This window comes from Aulostomus chinensis, chromosome 8 (assembly GCF_037954235.1).
Source record: "Aulostomus chinensis isolate RoL2024-O1b breed Wild chromosome 8, RoL_Achi_v1.0, whole genome shotgun sequence".
Taxonomy (NCBI): domain Eukaryota; kingdom Metazoa; phylum Chordata; class Actinopteri; order Syngnathiformes; family Aulostomidae; genus Aulostomus; species Aulostomus chinensis.
The window spans coordinates 28464136-28481099 of NC_141327.1; the positions used below are offsets into that span (position 1 = coordinate 28464136).

Here is a 16964-nt window from a genome sequence, read left to right on the forward strand (position 1 = left end):
GTGTACTCAAAAATCAAACCAGCGTCTTCATTTTAGCGTCAGTCATCAGTTTTGATTCTGGCTTGTCTCCTTTTTCACAGCTGCAGCTTTTCCAACCGGTTGATGAGACTTTCGTGAACATGACGCGTTATTTATCGAGGCATCCTCATGTATTGAACCTTGTTCGTCACAAGACAAAAACCGATAACTTCCATGGTCACAACCTTTGCCAGATTCTAAATGATGGACTTTCTGCAATGGAGTCTGTTTCCATCCAGATGATTGATCGCATGGATTCCCTCTTTGAACAGTTTCCAAGACTCTGGTTCCTAAGTGACAGGGAAGTTATAGAACTACTCTCTTTTCACGCAACGCCCTCAACACTGCTGCCCTTTGTACGCAAATTATTTAAAGGTGTACGTTGGTTTGAAATGGACTGTAAAGAAACATGTAACACAGCAGATGTAAAGGGCTGTGGTGCTTCATGTGATGGACAGATGAAGGTGCTTGGGGTGTTTGGAAGTCTCCAGGAGCACATCACCTTTCGTGCGCCTTTGGAACCAAATCATAATCCCTTGGCTTGGCTTTGCACCTTTGAGAATCAATTCAAGTTGACAATGGAACAGCTCATGATACAATGCGCCGGTGCACGGAACAAACTGCAACCAGCCAATCAAGACTTGGCAGGTGATAGAGGAGTGGGAGGTACCCAGAAAAATGTCCTGCCTGTGCTTAGTTTGCTTTCTCGATATCCCCTTCAGTGCCTTCTGGTGGCTGAGGAGACAGTGTGGCACAGTGTTACTCTTCAAGCCTTCCAAGAATCAAGCCCAGTGAAGCTGAGCGACATCAAGGCATATAACTCTGCAAAACTGGAAAACCTTAGCCGGTCCATAAGAGACAGAGTCACAGAGCCTAACATAGAAACCCTGGCTTCTAAATACACAACGATGTGCTTGCGTGCATTCGTGCAACTTACAATGAAACATATAAAGCAGCTTTCTCAGCTCATGCAGGTGCAACGTGAGCCAGCATTGTCTTTTGAGTGGCTGAGTTTTTTAAAGTATCATGTAAGCTCAGACCATCCGAGTTTGAAAAGACAGACTGATTCTGCGTGTTATGTGGATGTCTTGGACCATCGACTCCAACTTGGCTATGAGTATTTTGGTCCAAAAGACTGGTTGATGGTGCATACTCCCAGCACAGATCGGGGGATACTGGGGATTCTTCTTGCTCTAACCAGTTATAGTGGTGGGTTTGTGAGTGGACCTGGTACGTCTGGAAAGAAAAAGACCGTGGTCCAGTTGGGTAGAGCACTGGGACGCCAGGTTGTCATTATCGAGTGCTGTCCAAGCACAAGACCTGACGTCATTCATCGGAGGCTGTGTGGTGCTCTCTTGACCGGAGCCTGGCTCCTGCTGGACTCTGTGGACCTACTATCACAAGGGGTCCAGTCACTACTGGCACAGCATCTGGAAGATATCCACCAGTCTTTCTCTGAATTAACAAGAAAGAAAAGAGACCATGTGAATGAGAAGCTGAAGGACGTGGCTGCTGATGGCGTCACAGCTTTCAAAGGCATTCCTGATCCTGAATTCCACTTGGCAGTCGTAGGGAAAAGCCTTTGTGCCCGCCCAAGCTATGGATGTGTTCTCATCTCATCCAAGGGACACTCAACTGAGGTTCCTCAAAGTCTGCGATTTTCAACCAGACCTGTTGCATTAACACTTCCAGATTACAGGATCATCGCAGAGGTACTGCTGACTTCTATTGGTTTCTTAGAAGCTGTGTCTTTAAGTCACCGTCTGGTGTCCTTCATCAGCCTGGCCAAGGATTCCCTCTGTCTGCCGGGCTTCATCATAGAAGACCAGAGTGGCTTTCTCATCATCTTGCAAAAGATAATTTCTGCTACTGAAATGCGCTTGCAACAAAGTGTGAGGCAACGAGAAATTCCGAATGGAGCTAAAAATTCTGCAACGAAACAAACTGATCTTACATCTCAACACAATGTGACTGCTGGAGTTGATGAGAACAAAGAAGACACTGAAAAACCCTTCAGATGGTACAGCAGCTCTCATTTTTCCATTGGACAGGAATTACTGGAGGAAACCGTGTTTGTTCAGGCGATAAATTCTGTCCTTTCACCTGTCATGAATGTTACAAAGAAAGCCTCACACTTCTATGACATTTTCAAGGACACGTTCCCTCTAGCGTCGCAGTTTCCACTTTTTCAACAGTGTATGGAGGAGGTAGAAATGAGCCGGCTCAAAAAAGCACTTACCGGAGAACTAGAAAGGAAACTGTTTCACCCTGACAAGGAAATAATTCACGGTGCTCTGACACTCTACCAGACCATGAAACTGTCTCAGGCTGTTGTGCTTGTTGGACTTTCAGGGAGTGGAAAGTCAACCTGTTACAGTGTTCTGGCTGGAGCCCTCAATAGTCTGGCTGCCAAGGACGTGGAGGAGGATACCCCACAGGCAGTTCCTCAGATCGCTACATTAACCTGGAGCTTTGTTGACACCGTGGTAATATTTCCGAACACCATGTCCCATGAAGAGCTGTTTGGCGGCTTTTGTGAAAAGAGGGGATGGAGAGATGGAGCTGTTGCAAAGGTATTGAGAGATTCAGAAAGGCGTGGGTATACAAGTTCTGAAACGTGTCGAAAAAAGAAGGAAAGTGATCAGAGGACGGCAGTGAAATGGCTGGTGCTGGATGGGGAGCCCGTGGGCCGACCAGGCTGGCTGGATTGTTTAAGTACGCTGAACAATTTTGAAGATCCATGCCTGTGCCTGTCATCAGGCGAAATGCTCGCGCCACCCCGGTCACACCTTAGGTTGCTTATGGAGATCACGGATCTAAGTGGTGCGAGCCCCTCTGCTGTGACCCGTTGCAGCCTTGTTAATTTTACCGGGACTGACCAGTGGAAAGCAGTGTGGATGGGTGAAATGGAATCTCTGCGTAGTGAGCACAGACTGGATCAAGGGACCTTGACAATGTGGAATCGACTGGCTGAAGATCTTTTCTCCTGCACACTCACTTTGCTCAGGACACGGGCAATTCCCAATGAGGAATCTTGTCAAAGCTCAATACATGGACTGCTGGAGATCACGTCATTCATTCGAATCCTGCACGCCCTTCTGCAGCATTTTCAGACAGAATTTAAACCCATTAAAGCAGGTATGATCACTTTTCATGAACTTTAAGGAATAGCTCTGATTTTTTTTTGCCTCCCTCCATTTGCCACTTATTCATGTTGTCGTGTTAACTTTTTTTGTTATGTACTGCCAAAAGTCATCTCATGACCCTTTACCACTGAATTTCCATGCAGACATTCCCTTGCAAAGAACTGACACATCAGACACAGACGCGACACTGAAAAAAGAGCTTTTTCTGGTGGCTTATATTTGGGGGTTTGGTGGTCATCTACATCCTCGGTAAGATATGCAAGCAACATTTTATGTTGTTATATGTCTGGTATGTTTGCGTGTAAAATCTCTCCTACATGAAAACAGGTTTCCAATTTTCTCGTTTTTTTCTCCATGTTTTTGCTTCAGCCACTGGCCACAGTTCGACTCTGTCGTCCGCCAAGCGCTTTTTAACAGTCGTTATAAAGTTGTGGTTCCGGATGAAGAGACCGTGTTTGAATGCGTCTTTAGCATCGACAACAAGATATTACCCAGGAACACGTTGTTGACAAATTCCATCTCTCCCAAGGTATGTCTTGGACATACTGCCCAGTGTGGAGGTAAATTTAATGCTTGAGTACAGTACTGAAATAATGTCTTCATGTTTTATATAGTACAGGAAATATGCCAATCTCCTCAACCTCATGTTGGAGGCGAACCAGCCAGTGTTGCTTGCAGGGGAGCCTGGTTCTGGAAAAACCACCCTGTGTAACACTTTGCTGTGTTTTGGCAAGCCGCACATCCGACTACTAGCCAGTTCGCTCCAGAGTTCCGCAACAAGCCTGCGCACCATATTGACCAGCATCAGCTGCCAGAAGACCTGTAAAAATACCCGAGGTTCAATGGCCAGGCAGTTGGGGCTCCTGCTTTTTGTGGATGACTTACATGAAGCCCAGCACGGTGAGTAAGAAGAGTACTTTGAAGGAAACCAATATGATCTGAATATCTGACGCTTCATCAGTTAAATGTCTTTCATTTTGATAGATGTGTTTGGGAAGATGTCAAAATTTTTAGAGACTCTACGGGAAAGTATTTCAAAAGGAGGGATTCTTACATTCGACACCTACCGCTTCAAGTCACTGAGCCCTGGAACCGTCAAGTACATGGCTGCCTGTTGTGTCTCTGAACTGGATAACCCTCACCACAAAGTCATCTCCTCCCGGCTGTCAGGCCTTTTCTCTGTCTTTGTGCTTCCTAGCTTAACCATAGACACGATTTTGTCCATTCATTCTCCTCAGCTAAAACTTTGGCTCAAAGACATGCCATTTATCCAGAATGTTACAGATACGGTATTTTGTATCATAACCACAACCAAAAATCTGTACGATGAAGTTTGCAAAAAATTCCCGCCCACCGCACAGAGGCCCTGTTTCATGTTCTCTCATCATGACCTGCAGAAGGTGTTTGATGGGATGTGCTTGTGGAAGCCCAGCATTTCAAACACAGAGCCGACGCAGTTACAGGACCATGCAGTCCTGCAAGGTCCTGCAGCGACAGTGCTCCGCATCGTACATCTCTGGATGCATGAGTGCGTGCGTACATTCAGTGATCGATTGTGCCCAGGGAACCAAAGAAGAACCCTTCAATCACTCATAGCCCAGACAGCTGCAACGCACTATGGAATTAGATTGATTACTGAACCTGACAAATTAAATTCTGTGCCAACTCTTAGAAAAATCGCTATTGACGTCCTTCCCTTGGATACTGTAGGCACCTGTAACTCGACAAGTCCAGATGCACTAAATTCAGCACAAGAACCAGAACCAGCGGGCCAATCAGACCTGGAGAAAGGAACATTGACTGAACCACAGATTCTGCAGCATCTGGAGGACATCATGGCCAAGCTTGTATACGGTCCGATGTTTACTGAGGCCTTGAATTCAACGAATCGACAGTCCGATTTAAAATTTAGCTCTTCTTATCAGGAGCGAAGCCTCGATGGATTGGTGCAGCAGGTATCTTCACTGTTGGACCAAAACAAAGAAGGACAGGAAGCTGATCATGACGTTACATCAAGATATGTTGTTCACAGACAGATGATGCACCAACTGCTCCGTATCACCAGGGCTTTGGCAGTACCTGGAGGTCACGGACTACTGATTGGCTCCCAGAGACGAACAGGCCGTAAAACCAGCGTGCGTTTAGCCGCCTATCTTACAGGCTCCCACTTGATTGAGATACATCCTGGCAATGAGCATGAGTTGCGTGCTCTTTTAAAAGAAGCCGGGGACCGAACTAGAGTGGATGGAGTTCGTGTCATTGTACTGGTCCATGAGGAAATAAGCCCGTCTGTAAGAGATGACCTCCTGGTGGCGATGGCCCAGCGATCCTACCCAGGGTTCCACACAGAACAGGAGCTGAAGAATCTTGTTTCAAGAGTTTCAGATGTGAGAAACTCCAGAAGATATCGCATGGACTGTTGGATGTTTGAAAAGTAAGCGCAACTTAGCCTCTTATTCTGTTTTCCAGCATTATTAAATAATGTTGTTGATTTTAAGGATTTGGCCTAGAAATGCACAACTTTACAGACACGCAGTCATCCAAAATTGAAGGAATGCTAACTTACTTGGGATGTGGGTGTTTATTTTTACTCTGGTTGCCCTTACTGTGTGATAATGACAGTTATTTAAATTCATGTGAAGGACAGGCTTATAAGAAAAAATCTGTAGGATAACGTAAGAGTAAATACTTGGAAATGAAACCATCTATATAATTGAGACCTTGTTTCCTCTCATCTTTTAAAAAAGGTACTTGAGCCAAATCCACAGAAACGTACATGTGTTTCTGCTGATGCCAGACGACAGCGAGACACCCGCAAACGACGGAATCCACAGACGGAATGTTAGTTGTTGTTTGTTTTGTTTTTTTCTTCTTTAGTGCAGATCACTTTCAAGATCACTTCATTAAAAGTCATCAGGTCGTGCAAAATGTCATCAAACACTAAACAAGTCACCTCACGTTAGACACTAAAGACCCAACAAGTGAATCAGGAGACGACTCCAGTTGTTGTGTATACTTGAATGTGGACCATGTAGAATCCACAACAGCAAGAGTAGGCTGTGTTGCTGTTAATGGGATTTTCAGTGAGGCTTTGTGATCCAGGTACAAATGACCAAGGCCCTGAGGCTCAGCTGTTGTGTGGAGGTCTACCAGCCTTGGTCCATCCAGTCTTTAGAGGACGTTGGTGCACAAAGCCTAAAAATCTGTCCCCCAGACAGTAAGTCAGACCAAAAATATGTACTTCATACCCATTTCATTTTGACAAGACTGGACAAGGATACGTTCTTTTTTCTATTCCAATTTGGTAAAACCAGAAGACTCACAGGCTGGCCTGTCTCTGGCGATGGCGAGAATCCACCAATCTGCATGTCAGTATGCCTCAGTCCTTCTAAGAGGTCAACCTTTCAGCCCTCAGACCTACTTGGAGTTCATTACTCACTTCAGATACCTCTGCATTCACCTGGACAAGCAATGGCAGGTCCAGTCTGGCAGGTAGCTGGTGGTCAACCACTGGATCAGTAGAATCATTTTCATTTTTTTCTACATGTCTCTGTCATGCTTTAACGCACATATACAGCACGTAGTGTCACTGAGCCAAATGCTTCTTCTGTGCTGGATCTGAAGAATGTTTGTTTCCACTGGCTGTCTTTCTGCTCAAGTAAAAAGAATATTTTGATTACGTAATACTTGATTTCATAACACTTGGCTAGTTTACAGGCTCTACAACAGACAAAATGTTTGAAAAACTTAAAAACTTTCATGCAGCGCAAAACACATCTGCGCACCAGACTACATCCTGGACATGGCATCGTCACACTCACAACAAAAAAATACACACAATGACTTTGGCAAAGGCAACGGTTGTTGTACTGCCTTTTTATTGCAGTTGGCACTTAAATCATTCATGTCTGAAAGATATCGTTCAATAAAACACCTGTGCATGATGGCAATAACTATTTCATTCTTGTAGAGTCACCGCTGTTCTGTCGCATTTGGATGTTATGAACGAAACTGCGATGAAAAACAAATCTGATTTAATTTGGCTGCTAAAGAGGGTCGCTGAGACACAGCAGGTAGGTTGCAGCTTCAGTTGGGTCATAATTCTACAAACTTCCTGGTGTAACTGTCCTTTGCCTACAGTACCAAAATCAATGTTGGAGTTTTGGCCTTCACGTTCTATTTCTTTGAGAAGAGTGTCTGCATTCATCTCCATTTTCATTTTGCAGCGTGAGAAAGAGCTTCTGAAGGCTGTAGACGCTCAGAGGAGTTTACTCAAGAAAGCCAAACAGAAATATATGGAGGAGAAGAAGAAGCTGCATCACCTGGAGGAGCAGATCAGTCGCTCTCAAAGACAAGTGAGCAGAGTGCTGCTTTAATAGGAGCAGGCAGTTTGTATGTTTTTAACGGCAGTATATATTTTCAACACGGCAGTTAACAGATGAGCAGAAGTATAGAGAGATGACCGCTTGCATCTGGAATGTGTCTGTCACAGTGACCTTTGACCACATTTTTGTAAATGTGTTTCACAGGTTCGAAGTGTGTTCCTCTCAGGCCTCAAAATTCTTGATAGTCTGAACCCATCTGACCTGGAGGAGGTGCGCCGCTACAGAGACCCGCCTGAGGGAGTGGTGAGAGTCATGGATGCCGTTTGTTTGCTCTTTGATCGTCCACCAGGCTGGGAAAGTGCTAAACAGCTTCTCGGGCAACCAAACTTTTTCCAGGTTTGTGGTAAAGCCTTTATACTGGAACAGATACATCTATGTAGTTCCACTAAGTTGCATGACATAATTCAGTACTGTTCCATGCAAGATAACAAGGTTCTAAGTTCGGTCAGCTGTTCTACAAGGTCTTTCATGAAAGCTGTTTTTTGATGACACTTTTGCTCTGATGCCTCGTTTTCTCAGGAGATGGAATTTTTTGAGCGCCACACGCTTTCGAACGAGCAGCTGCATCAGCTTGGCCAGATAGTTCTGAGCCCCCTCTTCGTACCAGAGTCGGTACGAGAGGTGAGCAAGGCCTGCGAGTCGCTGTGCCGGTGGGTGCAGGCTGTGTACGAGTGCTGTTGCATGCAACAACAAGTCCTGGTAAAGCAGCAGCTGGAGGTTCTTGCTCGAGAGGTGCAAGATCGACTCCACCTGGCCAAGACTAACAGGGAGGATGCATCTCTCTGTCTGGAAGATATTGAGCTTCAGCTGCAGATGATAAAAAAGACCCTTGAAGAGCAACTGGTGGAGCTGCGCAGAGCTGAGAGCGTGGAGAGAGAAGCTGCTGCTGCGCGAGGGCAGTTGGAAGGGCACGTCAGAGAATGGAAGGCTGCTGCTCAGGTAACACAGAGTTAAGTTGGGCTTGCAGATGAAAGCAGCATACTTTTGTGTTGTTTTATATTAAATGTACATTTCTTTGCTGTGTTTTCTCTTCAGGAATCAAAGTGTCAAAAAGAAAGCTTAGCGGGAGATGCCCTGATCCTGGCTGCAGCCATCTCATATTTAGGCCCATTTCCACCTGATGTACGTGTCGAACTGCTGAACAAATGGAGGGAGCTTTGTCAGACAGGGAGCATCAACATGAACCCCAAGGACCCCAGATCGGTCCTGGTTACATCCACCGACCTGGCATCTTCTCACCCTGCTCTCAGTTCTCCTCTCATCGTGTCCGAGAGATTGCAGCTGCCTATCAGTCTGGCTTTAGGTCTGAATGAGTGGCAGCTGCGAGATGACTCTCCTGCCAGGCTGGTGGTGAAGCTGCTGCTGTGGGGCTGCAGGAGGGCGTGGGTTCAGCGCTGGCTTCTACTGGCAGACAGCCAGCATCATCTAGAGATCGACTCTAAAAATTGGTGCGTCACAGGTATGTAGTGGGCTCGTGTTTGACCCTTTTGTTCATTTTATGTCATCCTAATTTTGGTGTAGCCAGCCTTTTTTCCCTCCCCCATGTGTTTACAGGAGACCGTGGCAGGCTTGAGGAGGAGCTACAGTGTGAGCTGGTGCTCTGTGCTAATGATCCCAAGCTGCTGGACAAGTTGGATGAGGCTGCTGAGAAAGGTGGTTATGATGAGGTTACACAAAATCTGATGATATTTGGTTTTATTTGATTTAGTTTACGTACCTCTGTAATCGTTCCATGTAACCCTTTGTTTTTGGAGGTTTGAGAGTCCTGGTGACTCAGGTGGAGCGAGCAGTCATCAGTCCGTGGCTGCATGCAAGACTGACCCGCCCCTCTCGGTGTGGCCTTCCAGGGTTAAAGCAGAATGCTGAGCAGATCCATCCTGATTTCTGCCTCTTCCTCAGCACACATCTGCCTGTCCGACTGCTTAGCTGTCGTAAGAAACTCCTGGATAACAATTCAACTTTACTGGGAAACTCTTAGTTGGCACATACACAAATTTGTCTTGGTAACTGATAGGATCGGACTAATCACTATTAGAGCAGGTCAGACACGCTCCATACACCCTCCGATCATGCTTACAGGGCTTGGTTGTAATGTGTGTATTCTTCTACTTCCTCAGACATCCATGCATCCATCTTGGCCCAGGTATGTGTCGTTGACCTGTCTCTGAGCTCAGAGGAGATCCAGGAAGTGATGCTGACACAGCTGCTGCAGTCAGAGAGTAAAGAGCTGCTGATTCAGCGCCTGCGCTTACAGAATGACAAGCAGTTGCTGCAGAAGAAACTGATCACAGAAGAGGTGACCTACACCAGGACCGGCCATCATAACTACCAAAAGACTTCCTGTTGAGCACTCAGAGCCTGTGTCCACCAAAGGGTGTTTTCAAGCAACCAGTTTACGTTTTCAGTGGGAGCACCATGTTTTTAGGCTATGCTACTAACGGTAGCAGTAGGATGAGGTACTGGGAGTTAAGCATATTTTCAAAGTCACCAAGAGTTGGAGAAAGGTTCACTCTCTACCCAGTCATCGCCGATGAGAAGGGGCAAGACAAATACCACAAATACGATCCGTCACATCCTGTGCATTGTTAAGTCGAGTGCTGAAGAATGAGAACAACGTCGGAGAAGAAATGGAGCCGGACGATTGTACTCGTCAAGATGTCTCCTCAGCCACAAAATCTCATGAAGCAGTCCTGTCTTCTCTCCCTCAGTCTTTTTTTCATCCAGAGCAAAGATGGGAGGAAGTACCTCGTGTCGACGTTTGTACTTCGGCAGACATTCTTCATTCTGTCAACCGAAGCTGCACCTCCAAACTGCTCTTTGAGCTCCCGGCTTGGTGTTTTTAGCTTGAACAAATGCTTTGGTGGACACAGACCCTCACCGTTATATATCAACAAGCTACACACACACACACACACACACACACGCACAATTCCTTGAAGTTGATGCCCATGTGTTCAGCTCATGGTGGCCTGGTCAGGGGGTAAGTGGGCTTTTCTAGTCATTCTTTCATCATCGGTTTTCAGTACATTTGTGGGAGGTTGGTACTATGTTGTCAGTACTATGCTATGTATGAATATTATAGATCGAGAGGAGGAGAGTCACATCCTCATGCTCTCGTGCAGAAATCCTACCTGACATGTAATAATGTCATTAGCTGTTTTATTAAAAGCTGCTGAATATCAGCTGACTGTATAAAATCGTTCTTTTTCTCAGGATGCACTTATGAACTCCATCCTGCAGTCGAAGGCCATGCTGCTGCACAACTTGGATTTTCTCCCTCAAGTGGCTGTTTATCAAGAAGCAATGGAGAAACTCCAGACGGAGATCCAGCAGCTGAGTGAGGGGCTCGAGTACCACGAGTTCCTGCTGGACCCTCCTCGGCGGCTGATACAGCTGGCTGCTGCCCTCTACCAGGCTTTGCAGGAGGTGTCTCATCTCTCCCCTGCCTATTACTTCTCCTTGTCCAGCTTTATCACAGTGATACAAGAGGTCTTTATTGAGAAGGGCAGGGCGTCTGTGTTATTCACCACTGGGAAAGCGGCAAGTGGCATAATAGCAGAGGCCACAAACAGGATGGTAGCCCAGCTGCTGGTCCACTACAGGCCTTGCCTCTTCAAAAGCCATGCTCTTATTCTGAAGCTGCTGGTGTCTCTGGCTGTGCTCCAGCACAACCACCTCTGCTCTACAGCTGAGAGGGCAGCCTTCCTCATGGGTTTTGAAGCTATTCAGAGCGCTGGGAAACCCTGCTCCCCTTCTGCCACAGTTTCACTGTCCCTCGATGCGCTCCCCGGTTGGATATCCCCGCATGTTCACTCACAGCTCACCTGTCTAGAAAGACTCCCAGCCTTCAGGGGTTTGACAGCCTCTCTTGCCTCTTCGCCCAGGCAGTGGCAGGAGTACCTGCGCTTCCCTGTCTCACCTGTGGCGGGCAATGTTCCCTGTCGCTCCCACTCCCATCTATCCCTGCTACAGCGGGCTCTCCTGTGGAAGACCCTCCTCCCTCACTGTCTGGAGAGACTAGCCGAGGACATGGCCGCCTGCCTGCTCATCCTGCCTGCACAGACTGAGACACCACACTCTGGAAACCCGGAGGCTCTGTCTAGATTACTAGACAAACATGACGGCCCCGTCATTCTTTCATTACCGTATCCATGCCAACACAAGTGGACAAGCATTCAGCCTCTTTACTTGATGAGGCGATTGGCCGGCTGCACAGCAGAAACAAAGCAGGTATTATCTATAAATACGTATAAACATATTGTTGGATTTATTCTGTAAGTGAAGTACGTCTGAGTCCCTCAAGCTGGCAATGATTTATCATAGCTGAATGTCTGCTTCCCTCATCGACAAGTCCGGGCTTTTTTTTTCTGCTAAAGGATTCAAATAAGTTTTGTGGTTCACACTAACTGGAGATACTTTGAGGTTTTTCTCCTCCGTAAAACAGACGAGTACACAACAAGAATTTCAACGAACTTTGGTTTGCCAAAAAAAACAGCACTAAAGGGATCTGAGGTGATGTTGAAGTCTTGCTTATTTGGTGTATACGTTAGCTCCTTACTTATAACCCTTCACAAAGAAAACTTTAAAAATCTCACAAATGGTGTTCAGAGGAAAAGATAATCATGCTAACCAAAGCGTGTAATGGCCAAAAAACACCACCCTGTCTGTGGTTGTAGAAGTCAGTGGTGTGGACAGATCTCTTTTCTTTTTCTTTTTTTTCCTTGCATATTTTCCTTTTAAACACAAGGACACGGTCCTCTAGTCCTAAATAACACAAACTCCATCAAAGAGCTTGTCTCTGCAGCATCCTGCAGCACGGTGCCTGACACCAGAGAGACGTAGCTCCAGCCAAAGACCCGGGGAACTTCAGGTGTAAATCTCATCAACTCTAATTCGCCACAGAATTGATTTTCTGCAACAATCAAATATTAAAATCCCTCTGGCTTTTGGTTGAGGGAACCCACTGAGGTTCCCGCTTCCCTTTGGAGTAGAAAAATAGCTCAACCCGCGGTGCTGTATTCTGTTTTTGGTACAGGTGAAAGTGATTTCTTCTGGAGGTCTGTGTGACAGAGCCTTTATCCTCTCAACTCTGGATGAAGCAGTTCGTGATGGCCACTGGTTGGTGTTTAATGACTGCCACCTGGTGGACCGGTGGGACGAGGAAGTCGTGGAACGCCTCCATCAGTCCATCTCTTTCAAAGGTAGGCGGTTCATCAAAAACTGCTTGATTCGTTCTGTCATTCAGCAGCACTCCCAAATGTAGAGGTGGAACTCTGGTGTCCCCGAGGCTCGTGTCATGTTCAGGAGAAGGCAAAGCAGTCACAGCATCAACTCGTCTGATTTGTATGTGATGTTCTAACTGTCAATGTAGAATCAACACACACACACAGACGGATTCACCCGGGCTTCCGACTGTGGTTCATAACTGAGGAAAACGCCATGCCCTCCTTACCTGGTAGGTTTGTAGACCAGCCATCGCTCGTCTCTCCCAGCTGTTCAGTTGGATTTGCTTTGGTTCATTTGCTCAATTCTGTGTATAATTTCCAAAACCAGTAACATACCATGCACCCCCCCCCTTTACAATAACTCTGCATATTCCATGAACAAACGGGAGCAGGATGGAGAAAAGCTTTCGTGTTTGTCCCTTCTCCTGGGTCACCACGATGCCCCACTAACTACGCTCAGTTTGATGACGTGCACGCAGAACTTGAAAGGGCAACTAAGTAATGCCACTCAGTTCAAGGTCTGAGGAGCGACAACCAGGACAGAGGAAAAGATCGACAAAAGAAAAGCTGCTGGTGTTGAAAGAGTAGCCTGGCTTTGTTTTGTACATGAAATGTAGAAAAGGTCATGGCGATCATGGCAGTTTTCTTCCAGCGGGCGTGCGATTGTGTGCCCTCCCGCTGGTCTGTGACTCTGCGTGGGACGTGAGGGAAGAGCTGAGCTGCTCTTTGCGTCAGGTGGCGTCTGTCCTGAAACGTAGTTCAGGTCTCGCAGCCGACGACGTGGAGCTCCTTCTCCGCTGCGTCGTCTTCCATTCCGTCTTACTGCAGAGACAGAAGTACCTGGGCCGGGCTCGCGTCGACAGCTGGTGAGAAACTGGGCACTTCAGGTTGTACACACCAGATTCCTCAAATCCACTCACATCATTTGAACAAACGCAACTTGTGTGGTAATGTGACATCACATAATGCCTATTTGTAATATGAATATCTCAGTGTGTGTGTGTGTGTGTGTGTGTGTGTGTGTGTGTGTGTGTGTGTTTCAAACTGTGGATGTTTCATTAAAGTAAAACATCACCCACAAAACTGTAACGTTCCTTTCAAGCGGTCACAGTCTGGTGTTCTGATCTGATCTCTGCAGGACTTCCTGCCGACTCACGGAGGGACAAACACAAGCTTCATGTGATGAGCTCGCAGTCAAATGTCGTCCGTGATAATCTGGTTATCTGATGGTTAATCTGATAATCGCCTTTGTTCAGCCTTATGTTCTGTAATCCGCAACGACTTCCATTTGATTGCGATGGTGATCGAGCGTTGAACTTCTGCACAGCCGCACTGAACTGAACGTATTCTGTTTTCATTGTGGATTATTGAGGATACGACTGTCTAAAGGAGACGTGGATTATACCGGACTGTGTTTGAGAGTCAGTACAGAGTAATCTGCCTTCAGTAGCTTCAAGCTAATCATATGTGGCTTATATTTTCTGACTTATGGAGTCACCAAGAAGTCAGGCAGGGAGGGAAAACACCTCTGTGAGATCAAGACATGGAACTGAATATGTCAAAGGCCGGTGACACTTTTCAGGTGAAGGAACACTTGTAGGACCAACACTCTCTGCTTGTTGTCCTGTAAATTGTTTGTTGTTTTGAAGGAGCCAGGCAGACCTCCTGGCTTTGGCGGAGGCGCTTGTTGGTATCGCCAGTCTCTCCCGTGACAAGACTGAGACCTTACAACGTGTAGCAGGTGGAGCAGCAGGAACGGATTGAAGTGTCCCGCTCACCCAGTGACTGTTGCCACGTAACCTGGATTGTGTCTTGGTTTGTAGTTCTCCTAGTTCATGGTGGGCGTGTGCTGGAGCCTGCAGATTTGCAGGTGGTGGAAAGTGTTGCTCAAGCCTGCCTCGGCTCAGCGCCCCCCCTCTTGGACAGCGGACCACACCTCCTCTCAAAGACTCTCAGCAGCTCTGACCACTTCGGTAACCAAACAGCTTTGTGATGACACTTTGTTGTGTTTGCAGTCTGGACACAAAAATACAAAAGTAAATTCCCGAAAAGCACAGGTTATGGTGACATGAGTCATGTGATATGAGTCGTGACTTCCATGAGCTCACGAATGCACGCAAACAAATATTTTGAATATTTCATTCTCAAGTGTCCACTACAGTGGTCATGAACAGCTTCTGAGCACATGAATATTGACCACACTGCTGTAACTGCGGTGCTGTTTTACCACACAGAACGCTTCATGTTTTTGGAAAAAAAAAACATTTGAAATGATGTTTGAAAGATTTTTTGGGTTGTTATTGATGTCTGTTGATGCTAACAACCCCCATCTGTGTGACCCCCGGTTTAACCAACTTGAACGTGGTTGAAAAGTGCTGGAACATTTTACTTTGCTTTTATTTTGACTTAAAAAAAAAAACCTGTTAATTAGAGAACTGCAGCATTAAAATCAGGTTGAAGTCCAACATCAGCAAACAGGCAACAACTCAGACGCCACTCGTCAGTGAACCCAGGGGTGTGGCTGTGTTGACTCCATCTGGTTCCTGTCCTCAGGTTTGTCAGAGCTCCTGCAGGTTTTGCAACAACATCTCCAGGACTCGGTGAACACCAGTGACCCCCTTGTGCTGGGCTTCGGTGCTGATGTAGAAGATGAAATGACCAAGATTAATAGCCATCATCTGAAAGTCCTCCTGCGGGCCTCCCAGACTCCTCAGGGAATAACCAGGTGTTCCCGCGCTGACTGGCAGCGGCCAGACTACGACCACGCCAGAGACCGACTACAGGAACTGCAACGTTTCCTGGCTCGCCAGAATGACAGCGAACGTCCCAGTGCAGGAGCTTCTCCCAGTCCCGTCCGTGACTTCCTCCAGGCTGAGTGGGACGATCTCGATGAGTTGGTGTCTTCACTCCTCTCACAGTTCCAGCGGCTTGTTCAGGACCGCACGCCAACCTTCACCTCCCTCCTTGGACTTGCTGACTTGACTCACTTGGAGAGGAGAGCAGAGCTGCTGAGAGCTTATCTCAGGCACGACAACGCTTCAGATCCATGCGGTGCCTACCGCCTGGCTGCTTTCCAAAATGCCAGAGGCATTCTTGTGGCACTCGTGAGACAGGCTGCTCAAATAAATCGCAGATGTATCAGTGATATTGTTCTGCAGTTTGAGGTAAAGCATTAAAGACAAACCATATTCCAACGGCTTTGCACTAAAACACTAACGATAGCCGGACTCCGTTTACCTGCAGCGTAACTAACAGTCTTCCTGTGCCGACAGGTTCTGAGTCATCGTGCGTACCCAGCGTCACTTCCACTGGGCGCTGTGTGTCTGTGCGGCCTGGAGCTGAGAGGTGCATCGTGGGATTCAACTGCAGGAGCCCTGAAACCTACACTCTCTCCTCAACCCTGCGCAATGCCTCTTATTTGTGTCAAGGCTCGAGTCAAAGAGCAGGGAAGCGGCGATGCTCAAGTCTCAGAAGCTCCCCCGTCGCCGTCCCCTCAGTTCCCCGTCTTCCACTGCCCCATCTATGTGGAGGAGGACCAGGACACGGGGAACTGGAGACTGGCTGAGGCCAACATTATCGCCAGGGTTCCCCTTCGTAGCTCATTAGATCCTGTGTTGTGTAGCTTGAGAAGGGTGAGGCTCGTGAGTAGCCTAGCTGCTGCTACGCGCGGGGACACATTTTGAAATATGCAGTAATGTGAGCAGATGTATGAATTTTTTTGTACTTTATTGATGCAGCGCGATTAATGCCATGCATGTATTCGTCTTTTGGATTATTGGTCACATTAATTTATGTTTGTGAGCTTTCAAAAGAATTAGCTTTGTCTCCTCTCTCCAAGGAGTTGCTAACTCCCTGTTGGACTACAAAATGACCTCATCCTTGCGGTACTCTTTGGCTCTGTATGCATCATGTATTGTAATTTTGTAATTTGTTTTTTTTTTATGTTGTTCATGATTAAAATCCTTCAATGTGTCAAAAGGGTGGATGACGGCAGTTTGTTTTATCAAATCTCAGAGAGCCCGAGGCGGAGGAAGGAGAAGCGTGAATCAAGATGTCGTCCTGAAGTACTGGGTGTGCTGACGTTGACTCGGAGAACTGAACAGTTCATCCGCTGCGACCTCACACAGACATTTTGTTTGTGTATCAAATACGAAGGAGGTGCTGGGCGGCTGCCACTTGCTGGCGAGTGA

General features: G+C 46.9%; 1 protein-coding gene across 9 annotated transcripts in view; it reads left to right on the plus strand.

The window, feature by feature from the left end:
- The window catches only part of dnhd1 (dynein heavy chain domain 1), a 29039-nt gene that overhangs the window by 11717 nt on the left and 358 nt on the right, over positions 1–16964 (plus strand). The window contains exons 21-46 of one of the 9 annotated variants that reach the window (XM_086212255.1): positions 81–3156; positions 3308–3413; positions 3534–3693; positions 3779–4064; positions 4149–5598; positions 5912–6005; positions 6267–6381; positions 6479–6656; positions 7135–7237; positions 7391–7519; positions 7694–7885; positions 8069–8488; positions 8585–9008; positions 9104–9202; positions 9304–9480; positions 9667–9845; positions 10763–11779; positions 12585–12750; positions 12921–13004; positions 13427–13640; positions 14424–14515; positions 14598–14747; positions 15328–15938; positions 16047–16406; positions 16613–16673; positions 16789–16845. In XM_086212255.1, the coding sequence (XP_086068381.1) occupies positions 81–3156; positions 3308–3413; positions 3534–3693; positions 3779–4064; positions 4149–5598; positions 5912–6005; positions 6267–6381; positions 6479–6656; positions 7135–7237; positions 7391–7519; positions 7694–7885; positions 8069–8488; positions 8585–9008; positions 9104–9202; positions 9304–9480; positions 9667–9845; positions 10763–11779; positions 12585–12750; positions 12921–13004; positions 13427–13640; positions 14424–14515; positions 14598–14747; positions 15328–15938; positions 16047–16406; positions 16613–16645 (9915 nt within the window). In that variant the 3' untranslated portion in view covers positions 16646–16673; positions 16789–16845. Of the gene's footprint in view, positions 1–80; positions 3157–3307; positions 3414–3533; positions 3694–3778; positions 4065–4148; positions 5599–5911; positions 6006–6266; positions 6382–6478; positions 6657–7134; positions 7238–7390; positions 7520–7693; positions 7886–8068; positions 8489–8584; positions 9009–9103; positions 9203–9303; positions 9481–9666; positions 9846–10762; positions 11780–12584; positions 12751–12920; positions 13005–13166; positions 13396–13426; positions 13641–13912; positions 14574–14597; positions 14748–15327; positions 15939–16046; positions 16846–16964 lie in introns of those variants that run through there. The other 8 variants (XM_086212252.1, XM_086212253.1, XM_086212254.1 and 5 more) reach the window with 8 other exon arrangements.